The 26,597-nt window shown below is 40.5% G+C and overlaps 1 protein-coding gene across 4 annotated transcripts; it reads left to right on the top strand.

The window, feature by feature from the left end:
• The first annotated feature begins 17,666 nt into the window (after nt 1-17,666).
• Nucleotides 17,667-25,258, top strand: LOC130921253 (uncharacterized). Of its 4 annotated transcripts, none has more exons than XR_009064315.1 (3): nt 17,667-24,933; nt 25,020-25,082; nt 25,167-25,247. XR_009064315.1 is itself a non-coding variant. In XM_057844914.1 (3 exons), the coding sequence occupies exon 3, from the start codon at nt 18,763-18,765 to the stop codon at nt 24,670-24,672; it is 5,910 nt and encodes a 1,969-aa protein (XP_057700897.1). In that variant the 5' UTR covers nt 17,767-17,797; nt 17,884-17,946; nt 18,031-18,762; the 3' UTR covers nt 24,673-25,241. The 4 variants fall into 4 exon arrangements, 2 of the variants coding, with proteins under 2 accessions (XP_057700896.1, XP_057700897.1); XM_057844914.1 differs by having other exon boundaries at nt 17,767-17,797; nt 17,884-17,946; nt 18,031-25,241; XR_009064314.1 differs by having other exon boundaries at nt 17,667-25,082; nt 25,167-25,258.
• Nucleotides 25,259-26,597: the final 1,339 nt, after the last annotated feature.

Genomic DNA, 26,597 nt, shown 5'->3' with positions numbered 1-26,597 from the left:
GATGGGTGCCGGCTTATAGTCAGGTGCGCCTTATAGTGCGAACATTATGGTAATCAGTTGATTGCAGTCAGGTGCTGCTTGTTTTACCTGAAACCTTATTGGTTGAACTGTCTGTGCTGGATCTGTTCGAACAAAGACCAGGACTCACTGTGGCCTTTTGTGGAATTGGTTTGACACCCCCCTCCCAATAGCAGCTGACTCCATGCCGGATCCAGCCTCAGTTCGCCAGATCCGCATAGCAATCACAGCTGTTGAACGTCAGTGCGCCAGATGCAGCCCGTATCATCAATCTGACACACCAAATGATAGGTTACGCACTGGTCCGGGGTGGACCGTGCAGACCGGACGTGCTAAAAACCTGAAATTTAATGTTTGGTGTGCGACTTGCATATAGCAAAATGTAACTGGAGCGGACACGGACATTGTAGTTACCCCCATCAAAAATTGTGTCCCCTGGCCGCGGAAGCGCACAGACACACATTAATTATGAGTTATGTCGACTTAAACAATTAATTGAAGCCAGAAAAGAACCACAGTTATACAGTATATTTTAGACATCGACATTTTTTAAACTCCATACAGGACTTGAATTACAGTAATAACAGTTATTAAGGATGTAACGGTACATGTATTTGTATTGAACCGTTTCGGTACGTGGTGCTCGGTTCGGAACGGAGGCGTACCGAACGAGATTCTGACGTAATGTAACCCTTACTTTTAGAGGCTGTGAGTCGATCGGGTTTAAGTTTCTTTGTGTAGACGCAACGCGGGCGTTAAAGTCAATCAGCCAGAGCACACCAGTCGCAGTGCGGCCGCGTGTTAGACGCGTCCCAGAAGCGGCTCAACACAACGCACGCCAAAAGAACGGCAGAGCTTATTATTATTTGATGCGAGATGCAACCCTCCTGCGTCAATAGACCCCACTCACCAACGTCACACAATGACGTGTCGCTGTATCTGGCCACCATATTGTCCGTCATTGTTTATCCGTATTCTCAATGGTTTCAATTTGTCGTGCAATTTATAGTGCAATTCATGGAAGCCCCGGTGCTTCCAGACGCTGTAAACTCATTGGATGCGTTGCATAAAAGGTTATGTGAAAAAGCTTCAGTCTATCCATTCGTCAGATCCATATTTGATGCCTAAATCGATATTTTTCGACCCGCTGTCTTCGCCGTCTCTGCCTGACATCTGCTACCCTGATATCTACAACTATCTTGTCCACAGAAACTCAGCCTATTCTCACGAAACTTTGAAAAACTTTAAGAGCAGCACTCTAAGCAACATTACCCCGTGTGACCCTTTACTTTCAATTTTCTAAAAATTGTTTAAATATATTGTTCTACGTAAATTAGCCAAAGTAGCCCCCCCACATTTTTACCACACCAAATCTGGCCCCCTTTGCAAAAAGTTTGGACACCCCTGTTTAACTGATGATCCGTAGACGAGGCCAGCTTCTTTCACTTGGTACCAGCTAAATATTATTCAAAAAATAATGATGGTGGAAGAAATAAACATCTTGAATTTGAAACTGTACGTTGTCGGCGATTAGCCTCGCAATGATGTTAATTGTGGTTGTCAGCCCAAAACCCTCCAAATATATATTAAATGCATCTTACCAGATATAAAATGACTACTACATAGTCTGTGGTGATCGTTTGGTGCCCAGTTTTCTCGTCGAATTACAGCGGTCCATCTCACTCTCTTCTCCGGGTCTTTCGGAATTTGGTAGAACTTCAAGTCTCTCCGTCTATCTTCTCTGTTACTGCAACCAATATCCACACACGCCTTCACCATTATGATTATTAATGTTAATGAGCAGAAAAACACGCCATAATAGGAGGAATTTAGTAGCGGTAATGCGTAAACACGACGAGCTGACGGACAATATGGCGCGGAGGCGTGGTTGTGACATCATGTGAGTGGGGTCTATACAACTACCGCTAGCTAGGATCGGGCAGACTGGAAGTCACTCGTGTAAAAATACGGTGGATCCGGTCGATTTTCAAACTAATATGCAATCGTAACCCACAGAGTCCATCAGATCTCTTGAGTGGTAGATCGGGGCACGGTTGACTTGTCTTTGTTGATTTAATAATAACCAACACGGCCCCGTTTTCAATACAAAACCCTCCTACTACAACAAAACAAGTAGGAGCTAATGTTCCAATGGAACTAAAGTTATAAAATATAAATGAATACTACATCACATTTGTACAATATAAACACATAATAAAATAAATAATAGCCCATTTAAATAAAATAAATTGAAATGAGCTAAAACACCTGTAATTAAATAATAAGAATAATACACAGATCCTGCTTGCACAATTAAATTTATTAATTTCTGTGTGGCGCTTTAACTTGAGAAAATCCACCAATAAAGCTTTGAAAACCGTTCATAAGGGAAAAAAATGATTCGTTGGGGCATTTCATTTGTAAAATACATGTTAAAATATTTGTCATTGGGATTGCTTTTCTCTTTAGCACAGGACTTTTTTCGTCTTTCTCTCAGAAAGAAAGCTGACCAATACGCGGGGTCTGAAAGGCAAATTGTTGTTGGACTATCTTTAAATGTCCCCTACTTTTTGAGCATAATTCTAGCTTTGAATAGGCTAATGTTCCTATTGTTGAAAGGTGTGTAATAAACAATTAACACATTTATATTTTGCTTTTTGTTTTCTTACTGTACCGAAAATGAACCGAACCGTGACCTCAAAACCGAGGTACGTACCGAACCGAGATTTTTGTGTACCGTTACACCACTAACAGTTATGTCATCCTACGAGTAAAACAGTGAAACATTGCCTTTTTTACATTCAGTACGTATGTTACGTTATACGACAGAAAAAAAGATTTTTTTTCCCAATGGATGTGCCATGTTCTAAAACCTCGCAGATAACTACATCACCAAAACACGGAAATCAAGCAAATCAGTGCAGCGCAGTGGCTCCACCCAGGCGATACAATTTTTGACTGGGGTAACTACATTGGCACGACACCGGTGGGCGTACCATATTCAATGGATGACGATCTTGACGAAAGTATAGCCTAAGAAGCCTGATTTGGAATTCCCCTCAAGAATGATGGGAAACAAAAACGATAATTTTCAACTTATTATTATAAATATTCATATAATTTTTTTTTTTTTTTTCGGGGTCATCAACATGTTTTGCCCCCCCTTCCCCAGAGGTCAAACTCCGCCTATGTTTTTAATGTTCCATTGTCTTTTATAGCTCTCATTTTTCGCAACTTCTCAGTACAGAATAAACGGGCGGTGGTGATGCTTTTTGAAGCAATTGTGTCATAATCGCCAGTAAATTGACACATTATAACCAATTGGTAAAAACGGTCAGCGGCTGCCTTTTATCGCGCCAGTGATTCATTACTCTGGCCGTGCGACACAACATCTAATACTGTAAAATAGCCTTCTCGCCGGAGATGATTGCATAAATGAGAAGTTCCCCTTCGCAGCCAGAGCTTCGTGCCCTTTACACTGTATCAATTAGTGACTACATTTTATGGGCCATTAAAACTTGGCTCCAGCGCTTAAGATCAGCAGCAGCGTTTGTGCTAAAAAAGAAAAAAAGCCCCCTCCCAGTCAGGCCCGACGTCGGACGGGCAAGCGACATTTATCTCAAGATGGCGGCACGGAGGGTATTGGGTGCTTAAATCTGAGGAGGGCACTTTGTAGATTCACGCGGCGAGGAGCAAATTGACATAATCAGGCAGAGGGGCGGAGACGAGGGCTATTATGTTCTCCCCGGCGCCGACACTTGAGAGGAAATGATAACCCGAGTGTGATATCGCACTCTCCTCTGCACCACCAGACACAATTTTGCACCAGTAAGGACACAAAGGCCCATTTTGAATGGAAAAGTTCTCTTTTAAAGCAGTATGGATGGCCCCTTAGAAATGGAGCGTAAAAGAGCTAGCAAATGATGACTTCTCAGTACCTCCGCCCAGTGCCTACTGTAATTAATCAAAATTGTATATTTTGACCCGATCGGCCAGATCGATTGGGTCCGATCACGTCATTTTCAAACTATCGGAATCGGCAAAAAAATATCGGCTATGCCTTTTTTAAAAATATATTTTCTTTTTAATTAAATCGTTTTCTAATTGTATTTAACGTTACAGACATAATATCTTACACTCATCCAGAGTTTTAAGATTAGGCTTAAGGTAGGGTTATCAAATTTATCCCGATAACGGCGGCAATTAATTAAAAAAAAAAAAAAAAGTGTCTTGTTAAAATATTTAACGCAATTAATGCATGCGCTGCACGACCCACTCATGCATTGTCGCGTTCAATCTGTAATGAAGTCGTTTTACCTATATAGAGAGATAAAAGGCAGCGTAAAATGAGTAGTGACTTTTGGCAGCCTTTGGAGGCTGTTTTTAATTGGCTAAAGCCTTACAATCCCTCTCCATATGATTAGAAATATCATGGAAGCAATGTGGGGAAGCAAGGTGGCAATTGATCTTTTTCTTAACACCTTATGTTATTTCCCAACGCAGAGAAGATATATCAATTGGTAGCACTACGCACAGTCATGGTTCCACTTCCCATTAGGAGTGGGAACCTCAGGGCAACTCACGACACGATACGATTCGCGACACAAGGCTCACGATAACGATTATCTCACGATATCACGATACAGCGATTATTGATATACTGGTCATAAATTTGATACATGATAATTCTACGATACAACTGTTGAAACGGAAAAAAAAAAGATATTTCAAAATAGAAAAAAATACTGTTTAAGTCATTTATTGAACAGTGACACCTTTTTTTGTGCAACATTGCTGTAAAATATACATCTACTGCAAATTGTGTACCTGCACATATAGAGGAAACACACCACAACCACTGATATCTCTTGGAGAGATCATGATGAATGGCACCCTTAAAGGGATCCTCTATTTTTAAGACAAGTAATTCTTAAAACATAAATGTTAGTATGAGTTATAATAATTTGATATTAAAACCCCTCTTAATGTTTTTGTTTTAATAAAGTTTGTCAAATTATTTTAAGTGATAGGTCGCCATTCTTGTTACGTCGCAGTGCGTGACGTCACTGGCCCCGAATGCCGAAATTCCAGCGTGTCACTCGTTAGCTTTCCCAACATGTCGTCAGTTCTACCCTTCCTATTTGAACCAGATCTGAAAAGTGAAGAGCAGGACAGCACTGTCGGTCGTTCACAAGACGGATTTCAGGGAAAAATGCGTGCAGCAAATACCTGATAAGACAAAAGTTGGGCAAAACTGGTGATGCGAGAGAGTCCTGTTGGGAACTCCAGTTGGGAGCGAGAGTGCATGCTGTTGGGATTCGGGAACTGCGGTTTTATTAGCAGATATTCAAGGTAAGCATATTGCATTTTCAAAAGTTTTCCCAATATAATTATGTAGATTGTTAGCATCCACAGCAGAGGTTGCGCTAGACTTTTTCGTTGTCTGTCATTTTGACTGACATTGTCATAAAAATCCGGTCATAATCTATTTTTACCCGTCACTTACATTTTTAAAATGATAATAATGACATATTCAATAGTATTTAGTTTTCATTCATTTTTAATTAATATTCTGTCCGAACAAGCTTAACAAGAGGCAAACAGACAGCGGAGTGCACCAATCAGCGACGGGCAGACGTGCCATTAGCAAAGCGACGAGGGCAGGACGAGGGACTTGCGCGCGGAAGTAAACATACGAGGAGAACGGAGTTTATTCAACATGGCTAGCGCGAGACAGACTGTTGTCAATGTCTCGTGTCGATGTGTTTTAGCTCATTTAAAACTGAATTTACCGCGGATTGGAGCATATTCTCGGCTCTCCCGTTCGCCATCCGTGTTGTAGAGACGACTTTCGACGCGCAAGAGTGACGTTGCTCGTGAAGAACACGTCACGCAAATAAACAAATTTGATTTGTCGATTGATTTTGTACCTACTCGAGAGGCTGTGTCCCAGACTTTTCTCTCAGTGTTTGAAAAATACAGGGAGAACAGTCTGGCCGTGCCAGGCAAACACTCAGTTGCCTTGACATTTTTCCGAGTAAGGCCAACGACGTCATGCATCAAGAGAGACAATAGCTAATTAATATGCTCACTCGCCATCCTGTTGTCTGGGGTGTGAATTGCAACCTGTCAAAATGACGGATGGACTTGCAATGCCAATGCAGTTTTTTCCGTCACCGTTTTAAAAAACCGGTCAACGACGGAAAATATTCGGTTAACGCGACCCCTGATCCAGAGCTGTCGTCCACCTTGACCACTCTTCACTCGGGAGCTCAGCAGTACGCAAACACGCATTCCCTGACGAACTCCAACAATGTTGTAAGGTCCACGTCAGAGTCACTGTCGTCACTGTAACGTGCCATAGTGCTTTAATTATTTAGTACGATTTGGGGAAAACTCCCACAAACAATAGTCAACAAAAAATATAGCAATACTAATCCAAATCCGCGTTTTTTACTCACTCGAATATCCAGGAATTAGACCGATCCCATGGCAATATAGCAGCCGCGATTAGGCCGTCGATTCCACAAAATAGACTGATCCGAAAAGCCGCTGTGGGACTGACGAATAAAAATAAATGGATAGATCCAAAACCATTATTGCAGACGCGATGGGACCCTTACTTGACTGAGGATCCAGGAAAAATGTTCGGGCGCCAGTTGTAACGCGTGGTGGGTAGGATACATGCATACAGGGATCAAAAAGAGGGAGAAGCTTCCACTTATGCACATTTATTCACTAAAAATAATAACTCCACCTTGAACACTCACTTCACTCCCCTTTTTTCCATTTGACTGGAAATTGCATCCAAAAGCAGCACATCGTGGCATTTTACTTCGCGAGTTTAGGCAGCAATAAGCAATTGTTGAACACGAAAGATACCAATGACGTCATCACTACGAGCCCGCAAACCATGGCGCCAACTAACGGTCAAAATATGGACTAAATATTATAAAATATTGCCAGTGATTTAACATTTTTTGTGTTTCTAACAACATATTTTAGTACAAGAGAACAATTGTGGTTTATTAGAGCCTACATGTATTTAAATCAGAGGATCACTTTAATTTCTTTAAAGTTTTAAATCTTTTAAAAAATAATTAACAGATCTGTAGGTGTCTGTCAGCAGTTGAGCTTGGAGTGGGGCAATGATAAAATTGGTGGGTCTTTTCTTCGTATATGACCTTTGTTGCCAAAAGCATTGGTTTGAGCACTTCCCCAATCTGCTTTAGCATTTGAGATGTCGCACTCGGTCAGTCGCATTCTTCCTCACCTTAAAAACAAAATGAAACAAAAAATATTAGCTACTTAATAGCTTTTGAGTTTAAGTCCTGATTTTGTTGTTGTTGTTGTGCTGGAAGTATTGAGTAAATAAAAAAAAAAAAATGAATGTATAAAAATTAAAAATGCAATAATTACCTATTTTTAATATGTAGGCTACATTAATTATCATGCACATCACCTTATATATCTTAGAAGCTATTCAAACCATTTTTATAGCTTATTGTGTCAAAATGGTAGTAATAACAGTTTGTGTAGTAAACTAGATGGAAAGTGGTACTCAAATAATATCAAATAAATCAGTAAATTTATGTAGGCTTGTTCGATATTCCTTTTCATCCAGTTTAAGGTCCTGGTTTATTTTATGTCATTCAACACCATATATCATCAAAATAATACATGTAAATTAAAAAGTCAATTACATTGCAAAACTTTCTTACCTCGTGATGAAAGCGAAGCACACAAACTCCGGTGTCCCCTACGTCACCAGCTGCCGGTGAACCTTATTTTTCTTAAACAATTCTTGCATACAGCAAAGTCCTTGTTCACATTACTTCCTTTCTTGCTGGTGTAAAATCTAAAGTGTGTCCACATGTGTGATTTGTAGCAATATTTTCTCACTTTTTCCTCCAACGTTCTCACGGAGCTTTTTTAATTTTTTCAACCCACTTGGAGCTTCGTCTCTTCTTCTCTAGACAACTTGTGCGCACCTTACCTTCACCGCCACTCGTGAGCGCCCCTAGTGGGCCGCCAAGGAATTGCGCAACAAACATTGAGCAGTTTACAGCATTCATACTCCATTGTATGGCCAATATGTCAACTAAAAGTATCGATACTTGGCGGGAGCATATCGAAAATATCGTGATATATCGCTGTATCGAGATATTGTCATACTCTTACTTCCCATCATGCATTTGGGCATGGCTAGAGTATCATTTACTGAAAGCTCAACAAATACACTAGATGGCAGTATTTAGTCACAATATACAAAGTCACAAGTCTTTCTATCCGTGGATCCCTCTCACAGAAAGAATGTTAGTAATCTAAATGCCATCTTGAGGATTTATTGTCATAATAAACAAATACAGTACTCACCTGTATGTACTGTATGTTGAATGTATATATTTGTCCGAGTTTTATTCATTTTTTTCTTAATGCATTGCCAAAATGTATATGATCGGGAAAAATTATCGGGAATGATTGGAATTGAATCGGGAGCAAAAAAAAGCAATCGGATCGGGAAATATCCGGATCGGCAGATACTCAAACTAAAACGATCGGATCGGGAGCAAAAAAACATGATCGGAACAACCCTAATTTTCTATCACCCTCCCAACCCCCTAGGAAGACAAACGTTTTACGTCCCCTCCAACTCTCTGCCGCCACTTTGAAGACTATCATTTGTCTCTAAAATTATTAGTATTATAAGAAACACCACATTGTATACTTTTTATTAGGGCTGTCAAACGATTAAAATTTTTAATCGAGTTCATCACAGCTTAAAAATGAATTAACCGTAATTAATCGCAATTCAAACCATCTATAAAATATACCATATTTTTCTGTAAATTATTGTTGGAATGGAAAGATAAGACACAAGACGGATATATACATTCAACATACTGCACATAAGTACTGTATTTGTTTATTATAACAATAAATCAATAAGATGGCACTAACATTATTAACATTCTGTTAAAGCGATTCATGGATATAAAGACTTGTAGTTCTTAAAAGATAAATGTTCGTATAAGTTACAGAAATTTTATATTTAAATCAGGGCTGTCAAAATTATCGCGTTAATGGGCGTTAATTATTTTTTAAAATCAATCACGTTAAAATATTTGACGCAATTAACGCAGATGCCCCGCTCAGAGAGATTTAAATGACAGTACAGTGAAATGCTCACTTGTTGTGTTTTATGGAGTTCTGCCGCCCTCTGCTGGCGCTTGGGTGCGACTGATTTTATAGGCTTCAGCACCCATGAGCATTGTGTAAGTAATTCTTGACATCAACAATGGCGGGCTTCTAGTTTATTTTTTGATTGAAAATTTTACAAATTTTATTAAAATGAAAACATTAAGAGGGGTTTTAATATAAAAAACTTGTACTAACATTTTCTTTTAAGAACTACAAGTCTTTCTATCCATGGATCGCTTTAACAGAATGCTAATAATGTTAATGCCATCTTGTTGATTTATTGTTATAATAAACAAATACAGTCTTTATGTACCGTATGTTGAATGAATATATCCATTTTATGTCTTATCTTTCCATTCCAACAATAATTTACAGAAAAATATGGCATATTTTATAGATGGTTTGAATTGCGATTAATTGCGATGAATTACGATTAATTAATTTTTAAGCTGTAATTAACTCGATTAAAAATTTTAATCGTTTGACAGCCCTAATTTAAACCTCTCTTAATGTTTTCGTTTTGATAAAATTTGTAAAACTTTCAATCAAAAAATAAACTATCAGTCGCACCCAAGCGCCAGCAGAGGGCGACAAAACACAAAAAACAAGCCCGTGCGGCCCGGCCGTTCGTTGCCATTGAATCGGGTTGCGGGTCTTACCAAATGCGCTACTGCCCTCCAGTGGCCAGTTTTATTGCTTTAAAATGGATTTTCAGCTTTGTGCTTTGGAGCTAAATTGAATCAGAACCCAGAGATGTCTCTTGTAAAAAAAAAAAAAAAAAAAAAACAACAACAACAACGTAAAAGACGTATACATACGTCTTTGGGACACTGAAACAATTAAAAATAGAACGTATTTATACGTTTTTGGGAGCAAATGAGTTAAATAAATAATTAAATAATGGTATAATTCCGATTTACGCAGAAATTCGGGTTATCTCGCTAGCATAGCGTTTTGGATAGTATGTATTTTCTGGCTCCTGGTGTATTTTTTTTTTAATGAGATGGTCAAAAGAACACTTTTCGTATCTAGGGTATTGAAATGGGCTTCAGTCTTAGCTATACCAAGTTGCATTGTGCGTATTCTTGACTCGAGCCCAAACTTCAATCTGGGCTGGTTCAACTCAAGTTGACATTGAACTGAAGTGAACTGCACAAGTTGAACCACGGCAAGTTTCCTAGTTTGCGTCTGTGTTGTGTCACAAAAAAAAAGCACACAGCGCGTGCTGCGTGCTCTTCTAAAGGGTAACCATATTGCACTGTCAAAAACAATCAAAGTCTCAGTTTGGAAACCCGGCAAGACAACACCACCCAAGTTGCTCCCTATGCAGATACAAGTGGCGGAGGAATTATCCAAAAGGAATAAAGAAGTAGACTGCAAAGACATTTTCTTAAAAAAATGGTGAGGAAACAGATACAAATAGTTGGGTAGAATAGCTGAAAAATGCTTGTATTCCTGCGAGACTAAATGGAATGCTTTTCAAACAGAGCAGACTTGCAATGCACAGTCTTTGGCGTAAAAAAGAATATTTAAACAAAATCCTCCAGTTAAACTCACCTTTGCCAATCCAAGTTTGTTTACCTGGCTTTTTTGCAGACGTCAAACTCTTCCAGAAGCGCCGGTGTGACAGACAGTTGTGAAGCCGAGCGGCAAAAGAGGACCTTATTGATCATTCCTGTCGACGCCGGGTGACTACTGAGCTGAAAAAAATCCAATGTGTAGTGGATGAGTGAGTCTTGACTGAACGCCGCAGGTCAGGGAGCGACAACAGTTCAATTTTTGCTGATAGAAGATACTTCCTGGCATGGCCTCGCATAAGAATAAAAATTCGGCTGCTGCACGCCTAGGCTAGAGGAATGAGAGACTTTCAAGCCAAGCTGGAGAGAGGTTTAACATGAAAAATTATTAGCGCATGTAATAGCCTAGTCTTGATCAGAGGTGGGTAGAGTAGCCAAAAATTTTACTCCAGTAAGGTCGCATTGCTTCAAAATAATATTACTCAATAAAAGTACAAAAGAAATACGTGTGTTTCCAGCAGCAGATAATCAATATTGAATAACATATGTTTTTAATACACATGTTGAAGCGTAGGCGACACAGAAGATGCTCGCAGCTGTGTTGTTGTGCTGAACCGGAAACGGCATTCTGAGCCGACCAATCAGTGATGCTTACTCAGGATATTTGGGAGGCTCACGTCACGTCAGGCTACGGCGTAGGGTCGTAAATCGGGTCTGCGTTAACTAGGGCTGTTCCGATCAAGTTTTTTTTGCTCCCGATCGTTTTAGTTTGAGTATCTTTCGATCCCGATATTTCCCAATCCGATTGCTTTCAATTGCAATCATTCCCGATAATTTTTCCCGATCACAAACATTTTGGCAATGCATTAAGAAAAAAATGAATTAAACTCGGACGAATTTATACATTCAACATACAGGACATAAGAACTGTATTTGTTTGACAAAAATCCTCAAGATGGCATTTACATTATTAACATTCTTTCTGTGAGAGGGATCCACGGATAGAAAGACTTGTAATTCTTAAAGGATAAATGTGACTTTGTATATTGTGACTAAATATTGCCATCTAGTGTATTTGTTGAGCTTTCAGTAAACGATACTTTAGCCATTTAACTGTTCTGCCCAAATGCATGGGAAGTGCAACCATGACTGTGCGTAGTGGCACCAATTGATATATCTTCTCTGCGTTGGGAAATAACATAGGGTGTTAAGAAAAAGATCAACTACTACCTTTCCTCACCACATTGCTTCCCACGATATTTCTAATTGTTGAGAGAGGGATTGTAAGGTTTGGCCTGTACTGTATGTAAAGCACACGACAGCTCTGGATGCTAACAATCTACATAATTATATTAGAATAAGTTTGAAAACGCAATATGCTTACCTTGAATATCTGCTAATAGAACCGGAGTTCCAAACAGCATACACTCTCGCTCCCAACCGGAGTTCCAAACAGCACTCGCTCGCATCACCAGTTTTGCCCAACTTTTGTTTTTATTTTTCCGTGAAGCTTGTCTTGTGAACGACCGACAGTGCTGTCCTTCTCCTCACTTTTCAGATCTGATTCAAATAGGAAGGGTAGAACCGACGACATGTTGGGAAAGCTAACGAGTGACACGCTGGAATTTCGGCAACGGGCCCGGTGACGTCACGCACTGCAACGTAACAAGAATGGCGACGTATCACTTAAAATAATTTTACAAACTTTATTAAAATAAAAATATTAAGAGGGGTTTTGATACCAAATTATTATAACTAGGGTTGTTCGGATCCTGTTTTTTTGCTCCCGATCCGATCCCAATCGTTTTAGTTTGTGTATCTGCCGATCCCGATATTTCCCAATCCGATTGCTTTTTTTTTTTTTATCTCCCAATTCAATTCCTATCATTCCCGATAATTTTTCCCGATCATATACATTTTGGCAATGCATCAAGAAAAAAATGAATAAAACTCGGACGAATATATACTTTCAACATACAGTACATAAGTACTGTATTTGTTTATTATGACAATAAATCCTCAAGATGGCATTTACATTATTAACATTCTTTCTGTGAGAGGGATCCACGGATAGAAAGACTTGTGACTTTCTATATTGTGACTAAATATTGCCATCTAGTGTATTTGTTGAGCTTTCAGTAAATGATACTGTAGCCATGCCCAAATGCATGATGGGAAGTGGAACCATGACTGTGCGTAGTGCTACCAATTGATATATCTTCTCTGCGTTGGGAAATAACATAAGGTGTTAAGAAAAAGATCAATTGCTACCTTGCTTCCCCACAATGCTTCCCATGATATTTGTAATCGTAGGGAGAGGGATTGTAAGCCTTTAGCCAATTAAAAAGAGGCTCCAAAGACTGCCAAAATTCATTCTACTCATTTTACTGCTGCCTTTTATGTCTCTATTTAGATAAAACTGCACCATTACAGATTGAGCGCGATAATGCATAGTGGGTCGTGCAGCGCATGCATTACTTGTGTTAAATATTTTAACGTGATACATTTAAAAAAAAATAAAAATACCGCCGTTATCGGGATAAATTTGATAACCCTACCTCAAGCCTAAACTAAAGACTCTGGATGAGTGTAACATATTATGTCTGTAACGTTAAATACAATTAGAAAACGATTTAATTAAAATATATATACTGTATATATTAAAAAAAAGGCATGGACGATATTTTTTTGCCGATTCCGATACTTTGAAAATGACGTGATCGGATCCGATCGATCGGGACATCTCTAATTATAACTCATACTAACATTTATCTTTTAAGAATTACTTCTTAAACATAGAGGATCCCTTTAAGTATTCTGTCTGGCCGCTCTTCACCTTTCTTAACTTAACCTAACCTTCAAGTCCTTTTTAAATCTCTAATATTCTAGTGTCAATATTATAAAAGACAAGGCCAAAATGCTAGCTTGAATTTTCCCGCCATGCCACTCCATCATCTATTTGTAAATGTTCAACAGCCTTTTTAACAACCACTTCCAGCGTGAATATGCTTATAAAATACAACGGCAACAAATGTACTGTACTTCCCATTCAACCTCTATGCTTTGATGTCAAAAAGCCAAAATACAACATAAATAACATGAGCCTTCACTTTATTTATTTATGTTTGCCACACAAGAGTTGCTCCTGCACATATTTCATCCCCGGATTCAAATAGAGCAAACGTTACATCATTTCTATTAGGTCCCGGAGTAGTGAATAGAGTAGCATTTCTTTCATCCATTTCATCTGTTTGAACAATCTGCAGTCCATCGCTCAATGCATGCAGGAGCAGGACTGCGTTCCTGGAATTCCTTGCAATACATGTTATGAAAATCAAAAATGTGTGCAATGGCTATTTCATACCAGACATAGAATATACTGTAAGTATGAGACCAATTTGTTCAAGAAACACAGCCTTGGGCTATGAACAAATATGTGTTTGAATCTTCTGTTCAAGGGATTGAATTCCGACACGTGCAGAGGAAGCTTCAAGGTGAACTTCATGACACCCTTATCCTGTTTTTGCTTCGTCCTTGTAGTACAAATACATAAAAAAACAAGAAATAACAACTTGTTCAAATTGAAGTACCTATTGGACGTTTTATTTCCTTCATCCAAGGCCACTTGCGGCTAAAATTCAGAAAACAAACACTTTACTTGGTGACCTAGTCTTCTGGCTATTATAACATCTTGTGGAGGATGTCTATGTGACAGAAAGTGTGTTGCACCGATACCATTTTTGGCCTTGCGATATTTATTCCACTGCCAATTCGGTATCAATACGTTTTAATACTAAATTACTGCATAATCAGTAGAATGTAAAGTAATTGATATTATGACTTAGTCAGACGAGATCACACTCCTCAGCCTGCCTGGCATAGGCGGAGTTTGAATTTTGGGGCAGGGGGGCACAACATGTTGATGACCCTGAAATGCAGTGTCAGCAATAAAATTAATTTACAAGAATATTTACAATAATAATAAGTAGGGTTGTTCCGAACATGTTTTTTTTGCCCCCGATCCGATCCCGATCGTTTTAGTTTGAGTATCTGCCGATCCCGATATTTCCCGATCCGATTGCTTTTTTTTTTTGCTCCCGATTCAATTCCAATCATTCCCGATAATTTTTCCCGATCATATACATTTTGGCAATGCATTAAGAAAAAAATGAATAAAACTCGGACGAATAGATACATTCAACATACAGTACATAAGTACTGTATTTGTTTATTATCCATCCTCAAGATGGCATTTACATTATTAACATTCTCTCTGTGAGAGGGATTGAAGGGAAAAGATACCGTCATCGCACACACCATATAATTGTTTGCATTAGTCTAACACATTCATCTAACTATTGTTTAAGCAGACTCCACTACATGCCCTTTGACACAGTAAAGGGAATCACCTTGTCCGGGCTAATGAGGGGGAGATGAGAAAGAATGGTACAGGTTCTCGTAGGCACCGTCTAACTGTTTGCATTACTCTTACACACGTAATATAATTCATCAGGAAATAGTATCATTTCCATATTTACGGTGGGACTGCACTAATGGTATAAAATAAATAGCACACCATAGTTTAATGAGAAGAAATAGAAGAGATACACAATGCCGTCTTATCACAGAAGCCCAACGCGTGCGTCACGAACAAGATTGACGCACCAACTCTTGCAATCAGCTCTCCCAGCAAACTCCAAGGACAAAGCGCTTTGTCCTAAAACAAGTACAAGCCAGCCCGGACAACAAAGTTGATAGCAGGCGTCCCATCCGCGCACGAACCTAAGCCGCCCAAAACCGGCCACAGAGGGGAAGACCCAAAAGCAATGCCCGGACACACCTTCGGACACACCTTCAGCACGGCCCGCTTCATCAAGGATTTTAAAAAGACTGGACACTGAGATAACACAGATTTTTGCTGCTCGGAAACATGTAGCCTTGTTTTGGATCCAGAATTGTCCCTATGTCGTCTGTTTTTGCCTTGTTTTTTACCATTGTCGACGAATAAATTGTCAACCTGTTTTCGGTGAGTGTTCTTCAAACTTTTGAAACATGGAATCAGTACAAAGGCTTAAAAATAAGAAGAGAAGGCGCGAAGTTCTGCCTTCCCGGCAGAGCGGCACTTTGTTCGGCCGTCGCTGTTCCCGTGCGCCTTGGCCGGGGAGGCGAATTTCAACAGGATCCACGGAAAGAAAGACTTGTGACTTTGTGTATTGTGACTAAATATTGCCATCTAGTGTATTTGTTGAGCTTTCAGTAAATGATACTGCGGCATGCCCCAATGCATGATGGGAAGTGGAACCATGATGGGAAGTAAAACCATGACTGTGCGTCGTGCTACCAATGGATATATCTTCTCTGCTGTGGGAAATAAGTTAAGGTGTTAAGACAAAGATCTATTGCCACCTTGCTTCCCCACATTGCTTCCCATGATATTTCTAATCATAGGGAGAGGGATTGCAAGGTTTTAGTCAATTGAAGAACGGCTTCAAAGGCTGCCAAAATTCACTTTACTCATTTTGCACTGCCTTCAATCTCTCTATATAGGTAAAACAGCGTCTTTACAGATTGAGCGTGACAATGAGTGAGAGGGTCGTGCAGCATATATATTAATAGCGTTAAATATTTTAACGTGACACATTTTTTAATAAATTATTTGCCACTATTATCGGGATATTTTTGATAACCCTACGTTAAGCCTAAACTAAAGACTCTGGATGAGTGTAACATATTATGTCTGTAACGTTAAATACAATTAGAAAACGATTTAATTAAAATATATACAGTACTGTGCAAAAGTTTTAAGCAGGACACCTGCCTAAAACTTTTGCACAGTACTGTATATTTTCTTTTCTTTTGGCAATACCATTCTATTTCTGGATTATTTTGTTACTTTTTAGCTCTTAAAAGAATATACAGTATATATACAGTATGTATATATATATATATACAGTACTGTGCAAAAGTTTATATATTAAAAAAAGGCATGGCCGATATTTTTTTGCCGATTCCGATACTTTGAAAATGATGTGATCGGACCCGATCGATCATCCCGATCGATCGGGACATCTCAAATAATAAGTTGAAAATGAGTGTTTTTTTGTTTCATATCAGTTTTAAGGGGATTTCTAAATCAGGCTGCCAAGGACAGCTGTACTTTTCGCCAAGATCATCATCCATTGAATATGGTACACCTGCTGGTGTTCTGTCAAATTTTGCACCCCATCAGAAAATGTAACTTTGTGTTAAAAATGGCTGTGAATCCAGCAATTACAAAGTAAACACCGCAAACTTTCTTTAAATAAAGGAATATTTCCTTGCGTTTGATCATGGACGGACATGTAGAAAAGTTCTCCTCAGACACATTCTGCCATGTTAGCTGCACACAATAACTGCACGCCGCTTTCTCACTGTTTACGTCTTCGCTGTGTCGTTAAGCATTGATCGAATATGGCCCCCCCACCCGCCAAGCCGCAGAAACATCGCCAGATGAACGAAGTGCTGTTCAGCTGGCACCGTTCCCGCAAGCTAACCGGTGGGAGCCAAAATTCCGCGCGTTCACTCCCATGTTAACCCTTTGTACTGACTTCATGTTCCAAAAGTTTGAAGAAGGCTCACCGAAAACAGGTAGACAATTTATTCGTCGACAATTGTCAAAAACAAGGCAGAAACAGACGACGAAGAGGCAGTGTTGGATCCAAAATCCGTATAACAACGGACACATTGGAATGTTCCTGAGAAGCGACCGCGTTATCGAAATGTTCAGTTCTTCCTGAAAGCTGCAGTGGAGTAGGCCGGGCCGAAGGCGTGGCTGGGTGTTGTCTTGGGATCATCCCTCTGTAGCAGGTCAGGTTCGTGCTTCATCCTTTGTGACTGGGACGTGGTTGTAAATGGCGTGTGGGTCTGTGAATTGCGGGCACTTCCGTTTTTGCATTTATTTTGAAAGGCACCGCGCACAACCCCATGCTCCCGTCTTTTTCTTAATGAGGAAATCTAGCACACCTGTCTGTAAACCTGTCCACACGCTGCACTGTCTGAGAAGCAGCGCAGCCACATCGTAGGTGAGTCCACAAATAAATTGCAAGAGTTATTATTACTGCGGGAATTTATGTTTATATTCGTTTGGCTTGTATTTGTTTGTGGAAAGACTGTAGTGCGGAGAGGTTATATTGGTTCGATTGAAGATAGCGCGCTCGGAAAGCAGATGGAGGTAGGAGAAATGGAAATGTTTATTGTTGGTTTTGTGAATTGTATTTTAATGCCACACCGTTGTTACGTTTCTGAAATTTTGTAGTTTTCAAGGTGTCAACAAAAGAACAAAAAATGACTGAAAATAAAGTTAAAGAACACCCGTCGAAGCCCTCTGCGTGTCGCATCATTCCGAGCGGTCAGCTACAGTGAAAACTCCTCGGCGGCGACCAGCGCATGTTTCCCGGCTGCAACGGATTGCCATTTCGGTGGAGGCCCGGACGCCCTCGTACCTTAAATTCATCGATCGTCCAACAACAAGCCAACTAAACTAACTCCACTCCCATCGGCATCTTGCGCAGGGAAAAGCGCATTCAAGGTCATCTACGGACACAGACACATGACACAGAGCGACAAGGAGCAAAGAGGAGGGACATACGCACCCAATCTGGCAGTGGAATTGAAGATCCAGCCATGACAGCTCGCATTAGATGACGTCAAAGTAATTTGTGGCGTAAATTAAAAACTTTGGGGCGCAATTTTGGTTCAAATGTTTATGGTATAATATTACATGACATGTCTGTTTATAAAAGGGAAATACGGTTGAAGCTCTATAGCTATTAATGTCTATTTAGGGATTTCCATTAATGGCATTTTTTGATTGTCACTGTGTATGCTGAAATTCTATTTGAAGGTCCATAAGTTTTAAATGCTTGACAAAGTGTTACTCTGTGGTGTAAAATAACTTCAGCTTATAAGTATAGTTTCAAGCGTGGGACAATAAAAGGTTGCAAGCAAATAAGACAGTCAGAAAAAAAAAAAAAAAGAAAAAATTAAAATGTCACTTCAAGCCGAGAAAACAGACAATCCCATAGACATGCCACTCAGGTCTAGCTCACGTGAGAGAAAATTAACAGAAAAGGGCCAAGAGATGCAGAAGCAAATGGCTAAAAAACATGCTAAAATATTTCATAAAGCTTATAACTCTTGGAAATTGACGGCGAGGGATGTAAGGACACAATTAAAGACCCTCTGCTCAGCAGAAGAACTCAACAAATCAAAGCAAGATGTTGAAATGAAGCACAATGCTGTAAGAGAGCAATATGAACCTATTTTAAGGAACAGTAACACCACACCTGAAATTGTCAACAAAATGGACGCCTGTGTTACTTTAACGAAGGAAATAAGTAATCTAATAGTTAACCGCCTTGAAACTGTTGACGAAGATTATAATGATCAACTTGAGAAAGAGCGAGTCAGAGCAGCTTTAAATAAAAATGAATATGGCTCAGTTTTTGGGTACACCATAACGGAAACTACAAGTTCATCTGAAACAACAAGTGATCATTCTGGGTCAAGCAGCACTCAAAGCAGCAGAGTAGAGGCCAAAGCAGAGTTAGCCGCTAGGATTGAACGATCCAAGTCCATGGAAGAAATTCAAGCACAGCAAGCCCATGTCCACAAACTGGAAAGTGAATGGAAGCTTAAAGAAGCAAAAATGATGTCGGAAATGAAACAAAGGGAAGTTGAAACGCAGCAGCAGCTAGAGCAGGAGAGGGCCAAACTGCAGCAGTTACAAGCAAAAAAGGAGGTCGCTATTGCAGCAGCTCGTGTGAGAGCATATGATGGTTTTGATGGCTATGAGAATCGCAACGAAGGAATCAATGACAGAATTAACCCTGTATGTCACAGACGACTTAAAACTGAGCCTTCATTGAATCCAGGTGCAGCACCGTTTCAACCTCGCCAAGCATCGTTTGACAATACGACGCAAGAGGAAAGTAGCCTAGCACAAGCAATTGCTAGTTCTTTGAGTATGAATCGGTTACCAGTGCCTGAACCCACCATGTTTAGTGGCGATCCTTTAAAATTTACAGATTGGAAAATGTCGTTCATGACTCTCATTGACAGAAAGCCCCTCCCTGCAAGCGAAAAAATGTTTTATTTAAAAAATTATCTTATTGGAGAGGCGCGCAGAGCTGTGGAAGGTTTCTTTTACCGAGATTCCGAAAATGCTTATAACGGAGCTTGGAAAGTTCTACAAGACAGATATGGAAATCCGTTTATTGTACAAAAAGCGTTCCGTGATAAGCTCTTAAAATGGCCAAAGATAAACACTAATGACCCACGAGCACTACAAGAGTTCTCTGACTTCCTCCAAAGCTGTGTTGAAGCAATGCCACACGTCAGTGGTCTAGCTATTCTTAACGATTGTGAAGAAAATCAAAGGTTGCTCAAAAAACTACCTGAATGGATTGTTAGAAAGTGGAGTCGAATTGTGGTCGATGAACTCGACACAACAGGCAACTTTCCAGACTTCGCATGCTTCACTGAGTTCCTAAGTAAAGAAGCGAGAATCTCTTGTAATCCCATTACTTCTCAACTGTTGACAAATTTCAGAACTATAGATGACAGGAACCTAAAGAGAGCTAAAGCCTTCAATACAAACACACAACCAAGAGATCTTGCACACGAAAGCCAAGTAGCAATTAGCAGTAAACCCAAATGGCCTTGTTTTGTGTGTAAAAATGAGACACATGTCATCACAAAATGTCCCACCTTTGCAGCTAAGAGCATGGAGGATAAAAGAGCCTTTATACATGAAAACAGACTCTGTTTTGGATGCTTGAGAAAGGGTCACATGACCAAGGATTGTAAAAGACGACACACCTGTAGCACCTGCAATCGACGTCACCCAACCTGTTTGCATGAGGACCGAAGGCAAGAACTGGTGGAAGCACGAACTAGTAACTCTGCTGCCACAGAAGGACATGAAAGTCAAGTGCCACACCATGCTGTGTCACACATATCAACACAACATACGTCTGCCACCTCAAGTATTGTACCAGTTTTTGTTTCATCAGTTCAAGAACCACACAGAGAAGTACTCACATATGCAATGCTGGACACACAAAGTGATTCAACATTTGTTTTAGAAGATGTGCTCGACAAATTAAGTGTAAACGTCCAACCAGTAAACTTGAAACTTAGTACCATGACCGCAATTGACACAATTATACCCAGCAAGTGCGTTCATGGTCTACAAGTACGAGGACTCAATTCTGAGATCCTCATTCAAATACAAAAAGCCTATAGTCGTGACTTCATCCCAGTAGATAAGTCTTATATTCCAACAAAGGAGACAGCATTGCGTTGGCCTCATCTCAAAACCTTGGCATGTAAAATACCACCTCTTCAAGACTGTGATATCGGGCTCTTAATCGGATACGACTGTCCTACAGCACTGGCTCCTCGTGAAGTAATTTTAGGTGACACAAACCAGCCGTTCGCACAACGATCAGAACTAGGATGGAGTATAATAGGTTCATCAAACCCCCACCTAGACAGACAAGGAAGTCATAGCTTTGTGCACCGGCTCACAGTCAAGGAGTTGCCATGTCCAACAACGACAGATGTTATAAAGGCCCTTGAAGCAGACTTCAGTGAGAAAGCGTACGAGGATAGGTACGTGTCACAAGAAGATGTCCAGTTTATACAGTTTCTCAGTAAAAATATTAAGCAAAATCATGACAGCCATTATGAGATGCCCCTTCCTTTCAAAGGTGACAGTTTACCTAATCTGCCAAACAACAAGAAATTAGCTATGGTTCGCTTACAGTGTCTCAAAAGAAAATTGAAGGCCGATAAACAATATTATGATCAATACAAAACATTCATGGAGGAAACTATTAACAAGGGTGATGCAGAGCCTGCCCCTACAACATTCAAAGGTCAAACAGAGTGGTATCTGCCGCATCATGGCGTTTATCATCCTAAAAAGCCAGATAAGTTAAGAGTTGTGTTTGATGGTTCTTCAAAATTTCATGGAATTTCTTTAAACGACACACTGCTAACTGGACCTGATCTAATTAATCCCTTAGTAGGAGTACTTTGTAGATTCAGAAAGGAAAAGGTAGCCATTATCTGTGACATCGAAAGAATGTTTTATCAATTTTCTGTCTCTCCGGAGTCAAGAAATTATTTGAAATTCCTTTGGTGGAAAGGTGGTGATCTGGAGAAGGAACCACAAGAGTACAGAATGACAGTTCATCTCTTTGGAGCCGCATCGTCTCCGGGATGTGCCAATTTTGGCCTCAAGTATCTAGCAAAACAATACAAGGATAATCATCCACGGGCATCAACATTTTTGGAGAAGAACTTTTATGTTGATGACGGTTTAGCTAGTGTTTCATCAGTGGAAGAAGCCAAAAAACTGATCACTGAGTCACAAGAGTTGTGCAAAAGAGGAGGCATGCGCCTGCATAAGTTCAACTCAAATGAAGAGGCAGCGCTCTCTTGTTTGAAACCCTCTGAAAGAGCGACTAACAACGAGCCCTTAGGACTAGATCCATTTCCATCAGAACGGGCTCTCGGTGTTCAGTGGTCAATTAAAGAAGACACTTTCAACTTTACCATATGTGCAAAGGATCAGCCTTCCACCCGCCGTGGCTGTTTGTCGATCATTGCCTCTCTCTTTGATCCACTTGGATTCATTGCCCCATTCATTCTAACAGGAAAGCGAATCCTGCAAGAGCTTTGTCAACGCAACATTGGATGGGACGATCCACTCCCAGAAGATATTAAGCCACGGTGGGAGGAATGGAGGAATGATCTTTTCAAATTGAAAGAGGTTACAATTCCAAGATGTTACCATCCATTTAACTTCCATAACATTACCAGAGTAGAATTACATCATTTTTCGGATGCTAGCTGTGTAGGTTATGGTATGTGCTCTTACCTTAGATATAAAACTAATAAGGACGAAGTCCATTGCTGTCTTGTTATGGCAAAGGCAAGAGTTGCACCTTTAAAGGTTACTAGTATCCCCAGACTTGAACTTTCGGCAGCTGTCATTTCCATCCAAATAAGTGTCATGCTTAGGAGTGAGCTTGATATGAAAATTGATCAAGAATATTTTTGGACAGACTCTCAAGTGGTGCTTGGTTACATCAACAATGACTCGCGCAGGTTTCACATATTTGTTGCTAATCGTGTTCAATTAATCAGAAATAACAGTGATCCCGGTCAGTGGCATTTTGTAGACACTTCTGAGAACCCTGCAGATCATGCTTCGAGAGGTCTACGAGTTTCAGACATTCAATTAACAAACTGGCTGCCAGGACCCAGTTTTCTCTGGGAAAGTGACTTGCATCCAACACCTCTCACTTCAACCGAGTTACTTGTTGGAGATCCTGAAGTCAAGGCAATCCAAGTGCTTGCAACTGAAGTCAAAGACTGTAACGACATTCTTACACGGTTTAGTAGATTTTCTTCATGGACAACGCTAATAAAAGTGGTTGCAAGAATCCTAAGACTGAGATCTAAAACTCAACAATATAGTGAGCACGTGACTGTCGAAGAGCGGGAAAAGGCCACACGGGCAATTATTGAAATGGTACAGCAGCAAGCTTTCAGCCAAGAGAGGAAGATGCTTCAACGTGGTAACCCTCTTCCAAACTCGAATTCTCTTTTTGGCTTGGAACCCATATTGATTGAAGGACTTCTTTGTGTTGGTGGGAGATTAAAAGGGTCTTCTCTCTGCCATAAAATAAAGCACCCAGCCATTTTGCCAAACAGCAGTCACATCACGGAGATGATTGTGCGTTATTACCATGCCAAGACTTGTCATCAGGGACGAAGCCAGACGCAAATGGAGCTCAGGATCAATGGGTATTGGGTCATTGGCGGCAGCAAGCTGGTTGCAAAACTCATACACACTTGTGTGTACTGTAGAAGAATGCGGCGGCCTATAGAGAGCCAACAAATGGCTGAACTCCCAAAGGAACGCCTTGAATCCTCTGCACCTTTTACATATACTGGCATGGATTGTTTTGGCCCCTTTATTGTAAGGAAAGCCCGCAAAGAATTAAAGCGATATGGAGTTATTTTTACATGTTTATACTCCCGAGCGGTTCATATAGAAATGCTAGAAGACCTATCAACGGACTCCTTTATTAACGCATTAAGATGCTTCATCAGTCTTAGAGGAGCTGTCCGAAAATTATACTGTGATCAAGGGTCTAACTTTGTGGGTGCCCAAAATGAGTTTAAAAGGGCACTTAAACAATGCAACTCCAAACAGTTAGAAGTCTTTTTAGCTGAGAACCAATGTGAATTTGTGTTTAATGCCCCTTCTGCCAGCCATGCAGGTGGTGTTTGGGAGCGACAAATTAGAACAGTTAGAAGCATACTAAATGGTACTTTTGCTCTGTGCCCAGGCCGTTTAGATGACTCTTCTCTCCGAACACTATTGTACGAAGCCATGGCAATTGTCAATAGTCGGCCACTAACAGTAGATGGAATGAATGATCCACAGGCTTTGGAACCTTTGACACCAAATCATCTTATTATGATGAAAGCTCAAGTTTCCCTTCCTCCTCCTGGAGTGTTTGTAAAGGAAGATTTATATGGGACAAAGCGGTGGAGAAGAGTCCAATATCTCATTGAACAATTCTGGAGTCGGTGGAAAAGGGAATACTTGCTCAACATATCCACTAGACAGAAATGGCACTTACCAAAGCGCAACCTGAAAGTCAATGATATTGTTATCATAAAGGAAGATCACCTTCCAAGAAACCAGTGGCAATTAGGGCGAATAGTTGAGGCAGTCCAAGATGGCGATGGCTTAGTTCGGCGAGTCAAAGTCAGAGTTGGCGTGCGCAAAGCGCAAGAAAATCAGGGTTCCTCCTTTAAAATGTCCGTTATCGAGAGACCAATTCAAAAACTAGTTCTTCTCGTGGAGAATTGACAGTAGTTGTACACGCACACAGTTGAGAAATTCTGTACAATTCATTTTACTGTTGTTTGTTCATTGTAACAGAATTTGGTGGGAGTGTAAATGGCGTGTGGGTCTGTGAATTGCGGGCACTTCCGTTTTTGCATTTATTTTGAAAGGCACCGCGCACAACCCCATGCTCCCGTCTTTTTCTTAATGAGGAAATCTAGCACACCTGTCTGTAAACCTGTCCACACGCTGCACTGTCTGAGAAGCAGCGCAGCCACATCGTAGGTGAGTCCACAAATAAATTGCAAGAGTTATTATTACTGCGGGAATTTATGTTTATATTCGTTTGGCTTGTATTTGTTTGTGGAAAGACTGTAGTGCGGAGAGGTTATATTGGTTCGATTGAAGATAGCGCGCTCGGAAAGCAGATGGAGGTAGGAGAAATGGAAATGTTTATTGTTGGTTTTGTGAATTGTATTTTAATGCCACACCGTTGTTACGTTTCTGAAATTTTGTAGTTTTCAAGGTGTCAACAAAAGAACAAAAAATGACTGAAAATAAAGTTAAAGAACACCCGTCGAAGCCCTCTGCGTGTCGCATCATTCCGAGCGGTCAGCTACAGTGGTTGACACGGCGACTGACGCAGGTCTTAACTTCCAAGCCGCCCGCGCCATCAACTTGTTATCCTGGTTGGGCGACCGATGCTACTTGTTTTAGGACAGAGCACCCTGCTCTTTGTCCTGGAGTGGCCGTGAGAACTGATTGCAAGAGTTGGTGCATCAATCTTGCTCATGAGGTGTTGGGCTTCTGTGATAAGATGGCGTTGTGTATCTTTTATACCCGGTATTCTGCTTCTTTTCATTAAACTATTGTATAAGTGCTATTTATTTTATATTAAGTGTGTTAGAGTAATACAAACAGCCCTCCAGTAAATCTGAGAAATTATACTATTCCCTGATTGATTATAATACGTGTGTTAGAGTAATGCAAACAGTTATATGGTGTGTGCGAGAAAGGTAACGATTTCCTTCAGCATTAATTGACGGCATACTCGTGTTGAACATGCATGTTTACAATATTTCTTGTTTATTTAGGACTTGTGGATAACATTGAGAGTCCAACTGAATGTAAAAGAGGGCTTAATCTCCGCTAAAGGAATTCGGCCTCCCAGCCAAGCCGCCAGAACAGCGACAGCCGAACCAGAAGGCGTCCCGCTGGCGCAGCCCCAGCAATCTGGCCGGAAAGCCAAACTCCGCGCGTTCACTCCGGTGTTAACCCTTTGCACTGACTTCCAGAAGTTTGAAGAAGGCTCACCGAAAACAGGTTGAGAATTATTTCGTTGCCAGTTATCAAAAAGCAAGGCAAAACAGATGACGGAGAGGCAATACTGGATTTAGGGTCCGCAAAAACAACGGATACATCCAAATGTCTCCGAGAAGCGACAGTTGTTAGCTAAATGGTCAGTCTTTTGAAAGCTGCGGTGGAGTGGGCCGGGCAGAAGGCGTGCCTTGGTGTTGTCTTGGGGTCATCCTTCTGTGGCAGGTTTGGGCGGTCAAGTTCGTGTGTCATCTTTTGTGCCTGGGTCGTGGTTGCCATAGCAAGTGAGACGACGTCTTAGAGGCCGAGCTATCAACTTGTTGCCTTGGTAGGGCAGGGGTGTAAGTAAGTTTGAACATAATGAAAATAATTCACTTCATAATGGTAGGATCAATTCTATCCTTACAACATTTAGAAAAACAATCTAAATGGCCTATATAACTGAACTCATTATATAATGCATTTAAGGTTGCTTAAAGGTTGGTGGGGACAATTTGAGCATCCTGAAAAGTTGGTAGTGTTATGTCCCTACCGTCCCTATAAAAACCTACGCACTTGTACTCAGGGGTGCTGGAGAGGAGTGTCCATCGTGAAGTCGGATCTCAGATTCAGGAGGAGCAGTGTGGTTTTCA

This window comes from Corythoichthys intestinalis, chromosome 9 (genome assembly GCF_030265065.1).
Source record: "Corythoichthys intestinalis isolate RoL2023-P3 chromosome 9, ASM3026506v1, whole genome shotgun sequence".
Taxonomy (NCBI): Eukaryota; Metazoa; Chordata; class Actinopteri; order Syngnathiformes; family Syngnathidae; genus Corythoichthys; species Corythoichthys intestinalis.
Note: the sequence above shows the minus strand (reverse complement) of the source record. Positions and strands in the feature narration are given on the sequence as shown.

What these genes read in the sequence shown, in the direction of transcription:
- LOC130921253 (XM_057844913.1), top strand. Translation starts at nt 18,763, where the DNA reads ATGTCACTTCAAGCCGAGAAAACAGACAATCCCATAGACATGCCACTC.